At 43.3% G+C, this 15,087-nt stretch overlaps 1 protein-coding gene and 1 long non-coding RNA gene across 10 annotated transcripts in view; one reads left to right on the top strand and one right to left on the bottom strand.

Annotated features, from left to right (window-relative positions):
- STAT4 (signal transducer and activator of transcription 4) overlaps positions 1-2,269 on the bottom strand; it is a 40,164-nt gene extending 37,895 nt beyond the window's left edge. For both annotated transcript variants that reach the window (XM_068196355.1, XM_068196356.1), the window contains exons 1-2: positions 2,120-2,269; positions 496-640 (exon numbers count right to left, since the gene is read on the bottom strand). In XM_068196355.1, coding sequence (XP_068052456.1) covers positions 496-640; positions 2,120-2,247 — 273 coding nt within the window. In that variant the 5' untranslated portion in view covers positions 2,248-2,269. The remainder of the gene's footprint in view (positions 1-495; positions 641-2,119) is intronic.
- LOC137477393 (uncharacterized) overlaps positions 1-15,087 on the top strand; it is an 85,351-nt gene that overhangs the window by 58,773 nt on the left and 11,491 nt on the right. For 4 of the 8 annotated variants that reach the window (XR_011000967.1, XR_011000969.1, XR_011000965.1 and 1 more), the window contains 3 exons: positions 1,110-1,295; positions 1,699-1,858; positions 2,152-2,330. This is a non-coding gene — a long non-coding RNA (uncharacterized lncRNA). Of the gene's footprint in view, positions 1-1,109; positions 1,296-1,698; positions 1,859-2,151; positions 2,331-7,651; positions 7,797-15,087 lie in introns of those variants that run through there. The other 4 variants (XR_011000968.1, XR_011000966.1, XR_011000971.1 and 1 more) reach the window with 3 other exon arrangements.

Genomic DNA, 15,087 nt, shown 5'->3' with positions numbered 1-15,087 from the left:
AATTCATAACAATCTCAGAAAAGCATGAAACAGCAAGCATGCTAATGATTTACAGAGGTTCCTTTTTCATGGTCCTGCCTTAAGCCCCAAGCATGTATTTTATTCCATAGTTAAATATCTGTAGGTGCCTGAAAGGTGGTAATTACATTTGTAATAAACGTAAGCATCTATAAGCACCATATATAAGCACTGTACAGTGTTATTTGTAATAGCTCAGTGAAACACAGATATGCACAGAGCTAAGAAGTCACAGCATTTGTATCCAAGCTGCATGCATCGAAACAGGAATTACTGTTCCACAGAAAGACTGGGGACTTGTTATTTTGAATTATCTTGTTGAAGGCTCAGTTTTCCCATAGCTGCTCGGAGTCTATAGCAATTGGGGCAGCTCTGAGCTGGGCCTTGGAACAAACTGCACTCGACAGAGCTTGAGCACTGCCTCCCGAGACCAGTGAGAGTGTGCAGTGCCATTTGTCATTCGAAGTAATGACCCACCTGCAGCAGCTTCCTGACTCTTTTCAGGTTGTGGATCAAGAGCAGATTCTTCTCCTGCGAAACCCGGTCCAGCTGTTCGTCCACCTGTATTATCAAATTCTGTAAAAGTATCATTGCCATTGCTTCATTGTTGGCTGCAGCCTCCCTAAAGAGTCAGTGAACAACAACAACAATACATGCTTAAAATGCTGTATGATGTGTCACTGTAGCAGTACAGAAAATTATAACCTATTCAGAAATCTAGGCAGCAAAAAAAAAAGACTTTAAATATATGGTGACTTGCATATAGTTAGAGCTTGTGAATAGTGATTTTTATGATTTTGTGTGGGTTTTTTTATATTCCTATAGATATGCATAAAAAGAGGGTGAGGTATTAGCACAGACAGTAGAGTCAGCCAGAGGAGACAACCAGGGTTTTCTAGTCTCTGGTCCAGTGAATATTTAAATACTTCCAGCTCACTTGTCAGAGGAAATGGGGCTTATGCAAACTGTCCCTCTCACTCAGTCACACAGATATAATTTCTGAATTTGCTGCCCAGTTTCAGACAAAGTTGGCAACAGCCTTGAAGTCCAAAAGATAGAACACTCTTACAAATTTCATGGCAATCTGGCAGGTTGGTAGAAGAAAGGAAACCAAATTAGCGTCTCCACTGAGGGAAACAGCAGCAATAACTTGCTCCAGGAGGCAAGAGCCAGATGGTCAGGCAGAAGATACATCTCTTCCCACCAGGCAGCAGCTGAGCCTTCCCCCAGCCAAACTATTTGGGGATACAGGAGGACTCTGAGACTACTGGTCAAGGGTATGTAGGGGACACAGACACAGACAAAGCCAGGCTTTATTGGTTCTGCTGTTCATGGTACAGCTGGTATGTGCAGGGCAATGGCATTAGTGAGCAAAACTGAGGAGGAAAAAGTTTGGACAGCATGACATCCTTGTCCTTGGGATAGGCTCTCTCCTTGCCTCACAAATAGCAGGTGCCTGTTTCAGATACGCCTGCTAGCTCCACGTCTGGCAAAAAGGAGATTTTAATGTCACCCATGTTGCCACAGCCCCATAAAGGTGGAGCCATAAACCATAAAGAAAGATTCTATTCCTTAGATTTTTCCCCCCTGCACAACAGTCCTCCAATAGTCCTGTGGATTTAGCTTGAAAAATTGAGATGTCTATTTCTGGTATGACACTATTTTTTTTTTTTAATTTAGTTTGGAATTTTCTTAAGATAACTCTCAAGTGAATTGAATCTAAATTTGTGCAGAAATTGGCCTCCTAGAGAACAGTTCCTGTAAACAGCTGGCTTGTTCCCCAGAATAATCCAGCTTTAAGTGCAATTTTGGACAAGAGAATAATTTTACGCTGCAAGAGGTAAATGTATAACATTTCCATTGAAAATTATCTTGCACTATTTTTTTTTAAATCCATTTTTATTGAATTTTGTTTAGGAGTAAGTTCAAATGTGAGACTCCACCTCACAGTATTCCCTAAGTTTAAATGGCTAAATCCATAACTAGTGAAATAGTATTACTGGAGTGTAGATACCTGCACAGTTTGTAAATGAGCACCCTAAAGCCTGCCAGCAAACAAAAGAATTGTTGGTGATTGGAGACAGAATGAATGAAATCCTACCAGTCCTGGCTTTCTATCCATTGTGCTAGAAGGTGCCGGATTTCCATGGGGAAGTTATCATCGTAGAACTGGTCTACCTGCTCCAAAAACTTTATTTCCAGTTGTTGAACTTGACTCCATTGGGACATACTACAAAAGAAAAGAATGAAACATGTTTGCAACTGAAAAATGAATATGAATTGCTAATCCAAACTGCATAAGTTGGTTATTTTCATTGGAAAGCAATGATTTAGCTCTCTTCTTGGTGAATTCACACCACTCAAATTTCTCCTAAAGTCATCGTGGTTGTGTGTTATTGTGCTGTTCCTAAAGCCCCACATTTTGTGTTAGGGGAGTACTGCTTTACAACCTAAATCTAGTTAATCTCTACTTTAAATTGCCATAGAATTATATTTGATGTGCCCTGGGATCTCAGTCCTAGGGCTGAGATCAGTGAGCTCTATCAACACCCTGATCCCATACCAGAGGTGGTCTTCCATTTCATCTTAACAAAAGACACAAAATACATTCAATGGGCCAACACATTATGGATCTGTTGGAACATTTTTGATAGAAACTTTTCCTGAAGAAAAAGACAACATTTCATCAAAATGGACATTTTTGTAGAAAGCTGACCTTTTCATATGCAGCTTTTCTATTTCCAGCTCTGAATTGTAGTTTCAGAATGTCAACGGTTTCAAATAAAGATATCATATTTTAATGCTGTAGTCTTTCATTTTTGCATTTTTAAAGTCAGAAGAAAAAAAAAAGTAGTATCTGAAGGTTTAATGGAGTCCTTACTCATGCAAAAGTAAAAGTGACAGGTTTTAGTTTCTCAGCGAAGGCTGATAGGATGATTCTGTGTGTGGTATGAAGAACACTGTATACAACATCAGTGGAAATGTGCCCAGTGACATTTCCCTCCTCTTTATTACTTCCATTCTGAAAGGAAAAAAATATTGTCTGAATATTTACTTTGTTTTTTTTTTTTTAAATTGCTGAGGAGGAGTTAGGCACAGGAGTGTTTCACTGTCTGTGTTGCTGTATTGACAGTTACCAAGAATCCCAAACTTTATTTCTGGTGATACAAACAAGGAATCAAATTGTTATGCATTAATAATTTATAGAATAAAATCAGCTAATTGTTCAGGTTTGGAAGGGACCTCCAGGATCACTGAATCTGACTGTAACTTTTTTTCTGAACTCACACTAAGGAAAAAAAAAAAAAACACCACAGATTTTAAAGTCTGTTCACTTTCAGTGGGAGTTTTTATTGTAAATGCTAGTGAATTCTGGTGATTATGATATTCTAACAAGATTAATGAGGAAATGTAATATTTTTATGTAAAGTCAAAAAAAAAAAAAAGGGCAAGATTTCGTCCAGCCTGCAGCCCCCTTAGGCCTGCCATGTAAGTTGCAGGGATGCTCACATGCATGAACTGTTGCAAAGCACACAGGTGGTGTCTGTCCCTGGGATTTTTGTGACGTGCTCGTACAAACCATGTTCCCTTTGCACAAAAGGTTTTGCAGGGACAGCTGAGAAGGTCGGGCAGTTGCAGCTCATCGTGAATGCCCCCTGAAGGGTACTGAAAGTAAGTTTTCAGGAAAGATGGGCCAACACTGTCTACAAGAGAGGACAGGGGGAATAGACTCAAATTGAAAGGGAGTAGGCTGCGATTAGACATTTTTAAAAATTCTTTACTGGGAGGGTGGGAACAGGTTGCTCAGAGATGTGGACTCCCCATCCCAGGAGGTGCTTCGAGGCCAGGTTGGATGCGGCTCTGAGCATCCTGGTCCCTAGGTCAAGCTGCCCCTGCCCGCGGCAGGGTGTTGGAACGACATGATCTTTAAGGTCCCTTCCACCCCAAACCACCCTGTCACTGTGAATCGGCGGGGATGGAGCCGTGCCCAGCCGCACTCCGGACAGCACAGACCAGCCCCGCTTTTCGGCTGCCCGGGCGCTCTCCCGACTGCCGGGTTTGCCCTGGAGCCCGCTCCCATCGGCCCCGCCCGTGCCGGGGTTCGGTGCGCGTCCCATCGCATCCCGCCCCATCGCATCCGCCCCATCCCATCCGATCCCGTCCCGTCCCGTCCCATCGCATCCGCCCCATCCCATCCGATCCCGTCCCGTCCCGTCCCGTCCCGCCCGGAGCGCTGTCCCCGCGCCCCCGCCGCTCTTGCCTGTGCCGGGTCCGGCCGAGCTCCGCGCTGCCGCCCCCGCCCCGCGGGCTTTAAGCGGCCGTGCCCGCCCCCGGCCCCGGCAGCAGCGCCTTCCTGTGCGTCAGCCCCGCGGGCCCGGCACGGCCCTGCCGGCTGTCTATCGCAGGAGCCCCAGTCGCGACAGGTACCTGGGCAAAGCTCAGAGCGTGGAGGAAGTTGCTTGTCTTCAGGAAGCTGAAAAATACAGAACTCTTTCCCATTCGTGCCGTCAGGGCAGAGGGCTGGGTCCCGCCGCGCTGGGAGACCAATGGCATCCCTGGGGACTCGGGGTTCCGCTATTCCCCCAAAAGTCGTGGAGGCACCGGTGTCCCCACTGCCCGAGCTCTGCTCAGTGAAGGCCAGTGAAAAGGCAGAGGGCAGTTCTTGGACGAGTTGGGCCGCGGAACAAACTCTGCAAACTCTTGTGACTTAGAATCATAGAGGTCGGACCACACCTCCAAGAACATCGAGTCTAACATTTGGCTAAACATCACCATATCAATGTGAGACCCACAGTCAATTTGTTTATTCAGCACCTCCAGGAATGATGGCTCCACCACTTCCCTGGGCAGTCCATTCCAATGCTTGACCACCCTTTCTATGAAAAAATTCTTCCTGAAGTTCAACCTGAACATCCCCCTGGTGCGGCATAAGACTAAGTCTCTGCTCAGACCTGCCCTCTGTCGTTTAGGCTTCAGCAAGCATAGGAGGCTGGTTAGCTTATGTGGACCAGGTCGGTACAGGGAATTAGTAATTTGAGGACCCCCCAGGAAATAACATTGATTAGTAATGTGATTTTGTGCTGTCAGTAGGGGGAACTGTTGCACTGTATTTCTTTTAAATAAATATTGGTAACTATTTAATTTCTTTTTACATTAAGCACTCATTTTCTGAGCATCCTTAGGCAACTGCTGTCTGTAATGATGAGAAGACAGGTAGTTCATACCATTGCAACAAAACAAGATAGTAACAGGTTTTCAATCCCCTTTTTGCTTGCTGTTTCTCTGCTTAACCTAGAAAATAATCTGTATGGTGCAGTTGTTGATATTAAGACAGTACAATGTTTCCTATTATCTGGTGAAAGTATCTGTTCAGGCTTGCTTCAGGAGGCCATAGCCTAGAAGTTCAGCTTGGTGATCTCAAAATCCAGGGTAATCAGAGTCATTCTTCATCTGAGGTTTGGAGATCAGTTTCTGGGAAGACAGTTCCTGTTCCCTTCTTCCCTCCTTTCTCCACCCTGTCCCCGCCCTCCCCCCCCCAACTTCCTGGCAGGTAGAGCAGTGAAGGCAGCTCAGTGGCTGGGATGGAGACCAGCTGTGGGGCCAGCTGTTGGGGGTGCAGGATGCTGGATGTGAGCCATGGCTGTGGAGGCAAGAGAACAGGGGCATGATCCTCACAGCAAGCGGTGCAGGAAAATGGATGGAGTCACTTGTGATGTTTCAGTGGGGACCTCTGGGGCTTTGCAGAAGCTGGTTGGAGAAAGAGGAAGGGAAGGGCACTTTGTTTGGGGGAGAGGAATAAAGAGGACTGTGGTCCAAGGGCATTAGAGTTGGATTGTCAAAGGCGTTGAGGTGTGAATGGGCATGAAAAGGCCTGAGGCATGCAGGGACAGCCTGATGGAGGCTGCTTGAGGACCATGGGTGGGAGAGGAGGGTGTGGAGCAGCAGAGCTGTCAGGATGGGGAGGGCTAAGGGTTCACTTCTGAGCCTGAAGCATAGCTCAGCTCTGTGCTCTTGGACAAGGGTCAGGGGATGTGTTAGCACACTGTGAAGGATGTGGTGGTGTTGGGAGGTGTGAGGGAAACGGCTGTGGAGCAGGACTGAGGTAGGAAAGAGATGGTATAGGTCAGTTCAGGGAAGCTCTGGAGGAGACGTGTGGGTAGGATCCTGAAAGGATAGCTCAAGGTGTGTGGTGGATACTGCTGGTCTAGCACAGGAGGAGGCTGTGAAGGAGGCAGTGTCTGGGCTGAAAGGAGAAGTTTAGGGGCAAGGAGTTGTGGCTGACACTCAGTGAGGAGTTCAGTGAGTACAGATTGAGCAGGCCAGGGAAGGTTAAAAACACCATTGGGTTTGATGGGTCAAAGTTAATCTTCACTGTGTAATGTTTTATTCCACTTCATCAGTGTTTCAGCACTGGTCAGAGCAGAGCATAAGAAGAAAGTGTCTACATTGTGTAAGCTGTTTAAGGGAAGAAAAGGTCTCAAGCAATGGAGAAGGAATTCAGGACATAGTAATCTTCTCATTAAAAGTTCACAAAGTTTTTTCTAGGAACACTGAGCCAGTTTATATACTTTGATCTCTCTGACCAACCTGTAATCAAGATTACCATCTCTCATGTTTGGCCTCTAGTCATTATACTCCTTAACTAACATTTAATTAGAGTATGTGTCATCTGTCTTTTACATAAAGGAGACATTCAGCTCGTACATGCTCTACACGCGTTATGTCTTGTATCTGAACTGTCCATAGCTTTTTTTTCATGCATTCAGAACATGGACTTCTGGTCTCAGTGAGGCGAGTAAACACTGTAATTGTGAGAAGTTGTCCTGCTGACAGTGTAGTTCCTTCTAGTCAGCACAGCATAAATCAGTAGTTTTGTGTGCAGGTCACATCCCTTACTGTCCTCTGTTTGGAGAAAAAAGACAGGAACTGTTGTAGGCACGCACTTTGTGGAAATTGGGAGTGGTGCTGCGGCCGAAGCCCATCCCCAATGGGCTGCAGCTGTGCAGGACAGGTGACTGATATTGAAGGTAATGGAGTGCCCAGGTGCACTGACCAATCACCAAAGGGAACAGAGGGCACTCAGGTGCACTGCATGTGGGATGAAGAGTATAAAAGGCTCTGCTGTGGCACAATAAAGAGCTGCAGATGCTTGAAGCCTTCTGAAGTGGTGTTACTCTGTATGAGCTGATGCTTGAAGCCTTCTTTGGTGTCGGTAATTCTGATAAGGAGTAGCAATGCTGATCTAAAGTTAAGTGTTATAATAATATATTTATGAGTGCTGGAACGAATTCTTATTTCTGTGTTTGTATGTAGCTAAAATAATAGTTGTTATGCTTATAAAAAGAGGATTTTGGCTGTTTGGTGCTTCTTAACTGCTGAAATACTTACTGCTTTCCCCCTTCCAGTAATGAGTGAACTATATGTGCAGATGTTTAATCTATGTAAAGATACATATCTTGCCCAAGTTCAATGTGATATCAACTAGAAAAAAATTAACTTGCTACATGGAGAATAATGAGAAATAAGGACTTATAGAAACTGGCTTTCTCCCGCTGACTTGGGTTCAGGTTTCTGCTTTCAGGGTGGTTGGGCCTTTTGCTATTGCAGTCTCTGTCTTTGCTATTTTTGGTAGGTGTAGGTAGACTGACCACGTGGCAGTGCACAAGCAGGCCAGAATGAGTGACCTGAAGGTAGATGACTTCTGTCTTTTTTGCTTCCCAGGCCCTAATGGAGGGTCCATGCCCATCCCTAACACCAGGAGCGGATCTTCTACCCCAGTTCATAGCAGGTGAGAAGTTCTGTTGAGCTGGGACAGTAGGAATTGTTATGTTTTATTGCCTGTTTTCTTTGAACAACAGGCGTGTTGTTTTGATGCATCCCTTTTTCATCACTTTACCTCTTGATGTCATGTTTGCAGTTTTGCACTGGGTGCTTCAATGTGTATGCTGGGAAAACTTGGAGGTGTTCGTTCTCAAAAGAAAAGATTTGTGTAGTTTTGGAGATTTTTTTCCTTAAGGAGAAAAAGCCTGTGTGTCTTGTGGAAGTTAAGGCCAATGCCACTTGGGGTCCTACAGTCACCATACAAACTGCTATGCTGATAAAATTAAGGTAGGAAGAAATCACATGAAAGGTCTCCATTCCACCAGAGTGTCAATCTGTCATTCCTTATGGAAAGGACAGGTACAGAGAAGTGAAGGAAGCATGGAAAGAAGTGAGGGTGAAGACAGCAGTTTAGAAGAGGCAGAAGGAGAGAAACTCTGGGGGCCTTGTATTAATTACCTTGTAGTATAAATGAAGTATTGCATATGTGGAAAGCCACTGTATATAAGCTTTGCTTTGTGTCTCTGCTCCAGTCATTTTTTTTAGTAGTTTTCTCTCTTGAAATGCGTGATTGATTTAACCTGTACTCATCCTGAATGATAGAATGCAAATTTGAGTTTTACTGTTCCTGAATTACTCTAGAGTCAGGTTTCCTTTTTTGGTTGTGATTATGTAAATTGTTAGAAATGCTGGCAGTGCTATTTTAACAGGCTTTTTCACTCAGTATAGTCTCTGGGAGCTCAGGAAGCTTTTAACTTATACACCAGCTTCCCTGACAACTGATAATGATCACTTCTTGTTTGTGCAGATCTTGAAGACTTTAAGATGAGTGGTTTCTAAAGTAGAGTGTGAGAAAGGAATACCAAATAAGTGTTGTGGGTTTTTATATATGTGCTTGTGAGGTAGAGCTTGCAGGGTAAAATGAAGACCCTTGCTGGTGACTTGGTTAGTAAATAGGTTGGCTGGACAAAAGAAAAGAGAATTTTTTCATAGTTAGCTTACTTGGGATTTGTGTTATCAATAGTTGCTCAAGTTCCAACTGCTTTCCTTGCCTGGGGTCAAGATGATCATGCATAATGGTAATTTCTGAGCATTCTAAAGAATATTTTCATTTTGTAGTCTCTTAGTAGTCCTCGAGTTTTATTAAGCCTGCTAGTATATGCTAATTGTGAAAACCAGTTTGATGCCAAACAATGACTTCTAAATGCAAGGATCAATAATTTTAGAACCTGTAGCGTATTGTGGACTGAGAAGACAACTTGGTTAGTTAATTTAACAATGTATTTTCAAAAAAAGGAGCAATTAAACTGAAATCTGACCATCTCTGCTTGATAATACTTAAAATATTATATCCCGAAGTTACAGGTTTTAACTCTGATGGTGCCAAGAGGACTTCTTGATTTACGTTATTCTCTGAAACTCCTTATTTTGGTGTTATTTGTATAACAAAGCACACATCTCTAGAAGCAGTGTCAGTGTTTTGCTTGGCTAGGCAATATGACACCAACAAATCTGATGCAGTTGTACAGTTGATTGTAATTGTATTGTTGGATATCACAAGCATGATGGCAATCCCACACCTGTTATGGACTCATTGTCTTCCTTCTGGGCTGCACAAGAAGTGGTATTTGATTGGATTCTTCTGTTCTTGTCCAGCCTCCTAGAAAAAAAACCCAGGTCAGATGAGATTTTTTTTATTTCTGTAAACCTGCTTTTTATTGTAGATCTCAGGCTGCCATAGATAAGGACACTTGTGGTGGGAAATTTAGCTGCAAATAGCATATTTCCTGTTCAGTGTAATTCCCACAGCAGCACGGAAGGAGGAGCATTATGGATGAGTGTAGCCATCCTTTATTTATTTTGAAAATGCCTGAATTTCCTAGTGGCTTTTTATAGGACGTTTCAAAATTTTCAGGTGAAACAATTTTTTAGTCCAATCAGTTCATACCAGAAACAAAAATTATTCAATTCCTGTTTGTTTGGGATGACAAAAATAATGGCGGCTGTATGTAGAAATTTAATGGTGCAAGTTTTTCTATTGATGCAAGCAATACTCATATTGTTCCCTTGCCTTCACAAGGAGAAAGAAAAGTCTTCTAGGGGTGGTAACATGAGGTGAAATGCCAGTACATAAAGCAGCTTGTGGCCACAAAAGGACATGAGTAAAACAAAAGCTCAATTCTTTCATCAGTTTGTGGTTATCAGGTTCTTGTTTTGCGCTGCCCCTGAAGTTGTTCTGGTCATGAGGCTCCTGTGGAGTGGAAAGGGTGTTCTATTTGAATGGGTGTTCTTCTATTTCTCCTGGAGAAACAGATTTGAGATTCAAGGAGACATTTGCTTATTCACTGCTGCCTGGCCACTCAGACAGGCCAGCATCAGAATCTAAGGATTTTGTGCTTAACAGGAAGAAGTTATGATGTCTGATACGAACAGAAGGAATCAAAGTCCAGTTATCTTCCTAGTAAAAGCTGAGGGCCTTTGTCTTTGGGCATAATGACGCTTTCATTCCTGGTCTGGGTGAAGTGGCATAGCTTCAGCTGTGGGAGAAAGTACATCCTCCCTCTGCAGTTTCAGGATTGCAGGAGTTGGCTGGGAGAGGAAAAGACAGACTATGTCTGGGCTCCCTCAGTCTGGTTGGGAAATGACAGCAGGCCTTTGAGTCCTGCTGAGTACTTTAAATATTGACTTCATGATTTATTTGCAATGCAGTGCGTGAATTTGAAGGGAAGGATGACGTTTGCAGCAGGAAATCCTCCCTGAGACCCGAGTGTGTCATGTTGTTTGAGATGTGCTCTGGGTTAGAGCATGCTGAGATTCCCAAATTGGAGAGTCCCAAGTCAGAACAGGGTTGGGGCTGAAGTGGGCAGCAGGCTCTGAACAAAGCTGGGTGTGGGCAGCACAACTTGAGTGGCATCACTTGGACACCCACAAACTGTGTGTGTGTGAAAGACTGCACAGAAATTCCGGGGTGTGCTCCTCAGCTGGGCTCCTAAACACTGCCCAGATTTCATTTAGGTGCATTTAGGATCTCGTATTGAATTAAAAATGAGCTTTGTGTTGCTATGCTGCCTTGTGGTAGACAGCCAGGTCCTGCCTTGCTGCTGCTCTGTGCCTGTGTTGGGTGGATGGGTCACAGGAAGGAACTGCTCGAGTATTTCTGCATCTGTCCTTGTCAGGCAGCATCCCAGCAAGCAGTCTGCTCTTAGATTCCCACTGGTTAACAGGAATTGCACCAGGGCCTTTCCTCTTCCACCCTAAGTGTCTACTAATGTAAATGCAGCCAAAATATGGAAATGGTGGTACTATGTAGGCAGTGTGTTAAAATATAAACCACAAATCCCTCATTTCCTGATGCCCTTTCTAATACTTAATGACATGTATTTATTACAACTCTCGATGCTTTGAACACAGAATAAATAACGCCTTTCTGTATCATTTGTATAATTGGCTCTAAAACCAACATGAGTGGAAATCTGATCTCAATTTTCCTCCTCTCCTCTAGTTCAGGGTCCTCTAGCATCAGCCTGGTGAGAATCTGCAAGTGACAGAGCCAGCCTTGATGGTGAGGTCATCTAGACCAAGGTTTTTTTATGGACTGCTAAACTTCTTGGAAAATATCTGAGAAGTGCCTAACCTCTTTGAGGGAAAAATGAATCACAAATGCATTGTGGAGTGCTGCCACAGTAGTTATCATTTGCAATCAAAATAATGAGGCAAAGCTTTTGAATTACCGTTTTTCCAGTGCTGATTTTGTTTAGTTCTTTCCATAGCAAGGAAGGTACAGATATCTTCTAAAAAAATCTTACTGTGAGTAGAGTTGTTTTGCGAATTGCTGCGTGAAGGCTTATGACCTACTTGTGACCCGAGAAGTGCTGCACCAACACTACAGGAGTGCAGATAACTTACACCACTAGAACTATCTTTTGTCAAAGAAGAAACCACTGGGTTCTCTGAACTCCTGAGAACTGAGCAAGAGGTTCTCAGTTAAACTGTTGTGGTATTTTTTTAACTTTGTTTCACAAACCCTCTGTTGCTTTTTTTTAAGGTGCTTTTTACTGAGGAGGAGGTAACCTAAAGCTGTATTTGAACACACAGCGCTGGGAGGTGCAGGGCACTGAGAGAGGCAAAAAGGAGAGATATTATTGAAAATTGAAGTATTTTGTAGCACGTGGCCCTGTTTTCAGCTTCTTCCCTTGATGCCCTAGAAATAAGAGGCAGCTGAGGGGTTTTGCCCAGCCTGCTTGCCCTTGCTGGGAGAGGTGGCTGCCCAGTGGCTCTGTGGCTGGCACAGCTGTGGGGACCTGAGCCCTGGGGTGCCTCAGAAGGGACCTGTGCAAACCCTCGAGGGAGGGAGGCACAGCTGGAATCTGTGTGCTGTACACTTTGAAGGCTATGTCTTTAAAAGTGCTGTTTCCTTTGTGTACAAGTGTTTTTTTCTTTAAATTGAGGTTGTTGGAGCCAGGAGTGTAAATGCACTCCTGTAGGGAGGGGACTGCCCTGCCTGAGGAAGTCAGTGATCTCTGCCCCTTGGTGGCTCCAGTATCACCAGCTACGAGGGCAAGCTGTACATATAAAAATAACTTAAAAATCCCATTTCTCAGTATTTAAAGAATAAGTAGCAATAGGAATTACTTATGCATGCAAACTTAAATGGCCATCCTCAGCTAATAAGGACAATCTTGATGCATACTCTTAAGTTTTGCATGCTTCTGCAGTTAGATTTGAATCTTCTGTCTCAAGCTCGCTGCCAGTGTTGTGTAAATCATACCATATGTTAGGCATCTTCAAAAGGAAACTGAAGAAACCACACAGTAATTAAAGTGGGTTTTTTGAAAAATCAGAATTTTTTGCTTATTTGAAGACTTGTTGTTTTGCAGTTCTGCTGAGAACAAGTATCTTTACATTGCTATGTGGACTGCGTGTTTTTTTCTCAATAGGAGAATAATTTTTCTGAATAAATGCAGAATCTGTGGTCTTTGTTATATGCCCATTAGCATTAAGAGAGGAAACAACTCTGAAGGGAATTCCCAAATTCAGCATATTATAGCTAGAGGACAGCAGAGCTTGCTGCTGTCTCAAAACTCTTCCTGTTTCATCAGTCTGAAAAGATATGTGTGGTGATAAGTTTAATGAGGCTTTCAAATTACAGGAGGTTGTGTGCTGATGTGGGACTTGTGTGGTAACTCAGAGGTGGCAGCATTTTCACGAATGCATTTATTTTCAAGCAGTGTGGTTATGTTGCTGAGTTCACCAAGATAAACACTGTGTTTTCCATGTGGCTTTCTTTACCAAAACCTAGTGTTTTGCAAGGTAGCAAGTAATTAGCAAGGAGGCAGCTATGGAGAGTTACCCTGATGTAATTACCAAAATTAAAAGAACTGTGTTGCCATTCAGAAAGATCCTGTTGAGAAAGACAGCACCTAAAATTAGGCTCTACCTCATATTATGGAAAGGAAATAGTCAGATACTTAATCACAGAATGATTTGGTTTGCAAGGGACATTAAATACCATCTAGCTCCAAGACCCTGCCGTGGGCAGGGACAACTTGCATGAGACCAGGTTACTCAGAGCTCCAGCCAGCCTGGCCTTGAACACTGCCAGGGATGGGGCATCCACAGCTTCTCTTGGCAGCCTGATCCAGCATCTCACTGCCCTCACAGTGAAGAATTTCTTTTTACTATCTCATCTATATCTACCTTCTTTTAGTTTAAAACTGTTACCCCTCATCCTATCACCACACTCCCTGATAAAGAGTCCCTTCCCATCTAGTCTGTGGGCCCCCTAAGTGCTGGCAGGCTGCTCCAGGCTCTGCATGGAGCCTTTTCTTCTCATCTCTTTTCTCTTCTTCTCTTTTCTTCTTTTCTTCTAAACAACCCCAGCTCTCTCTGCCTGTCCTCATAGAGAAAATGCTCCAGTCCCCTGACCATCTTTGTGGCACTCCTCTGGATCTGTTTCACATGGCTTTTTTCCAAACCAGATTTTCCTTCCATAGCTACTTCTACTTGCCTAAACATTGGCTTGGCTTGGCTCCCTCCTCTGCCAGCTGGGTAGGACATGGAGGATCTCTTGAAGCAAAGCCAAAGTAGCGGGTGTTATGGGGTGTGTTTAATCCCAGCATGCTGTAAAGCAAGTTGTGTCTCGCCCTGAGATTCACACTATCCGAGGAGTTGTCCATGAAAACATGAGATCAGCATTCCTTCCACCAGTAGCAAATAGCCTTTCTGAACATGGAAAATTGGTTAAAGAGAATGCTGCTTCGAAGAAGTGCTTCAAGCAGTCCAGGAGCAAAGACAAGATTCAAACTGCAGAAGCCCATTTCTTTCATCAGCATTCAGGTTTGCCTGTGTCACACTATCTGTCAGATCACAGCATTAAGCACTTCTCTACTGTAATAAAATATTTCAATTGTTCTAGTACTTGCTTTACTATTTTGGTATTGTCTGAAAAGGATTTTTCAAATTATGGTTCCATTTTTTGTTCTTTTTTAGCCTTTATATTGTGATCTCTAGTAGATACTCTAGTTTGACCTGGAGAAAAAAAGCATGCTCGTAACAAAGGTGTTCCGGAATGATGAGGTTGGGCATAAGTTTTGCAAAATAGAAGTATTAGATTAATATATAATGAGCTTTATTTCAGTAAAATTTCCCTCTTGCAGTCATTCTTTCCCATCCATCCTATAGCCAGCCTTAGGACTGTTGTCACTCTGAAAATGTGTGTGTAGGGATGATGCTTAGAGGCCCTGGCTGTATTTTGCTAAACACTAATCATGTCTTAACCCAAATGTGCTCTATTCAGAGGGTGTGCAGTTGAATAAACACTAGAAATGCAGAAAGGGGAGTAGAAGGTGGAAGCAATGATCAATAGTAGCAATTTGAAGCAGTGGTCAAGCTGCTCAGCTGAATCTCTAACTCAAATTTGAGGCAAAGCCCCTTAGGGTGGAGCTTTTGTCATTTGGTGGCTCTGTTTCCCTATCTGTAAATTGCATGTAGCTATATCCATCTGGAATGTGTTTCCTTGCAAAGTTCTTGGTTTTGCATAAGAATGCCATTGTGATGGCACTGGCATTATTTCTTTTATAAGGAGCTTAGAGTATGATTAGAACTGTCTTACCAAACTTTTTTTTTTTCCCCAAGGAGACTGTGTTATTAAAATCATCATAATATAAATAAATAAGTATATTTGGGTACAGCATAGATAATTTTTAAGATCACCTCTATCTGTTAACTTATGTTCTTTCCTTCTTTATT

The sequence above is a fragment of the Anomalospiza imberbis genome, chromosome 7 (genome assembly GCF_031753505.1).
Source record: "Anomalospiza imberbis isolate Cuckoo-Finch-1a 21T00152 chromosome 7, ASM3175350v1, whole genome shotgun sequence".
Taxonomy (NCBI): Eukaryota; Metazoa; Chordata; class Aves; order Passeriformes; family Viduidae; genus Anomalospiza; species Anomalospiza imberbis.
Note: the sequence above shows the minus strand (reverse complement) of the source record. Positions and strands in the feature narration are given on the sequence as shown.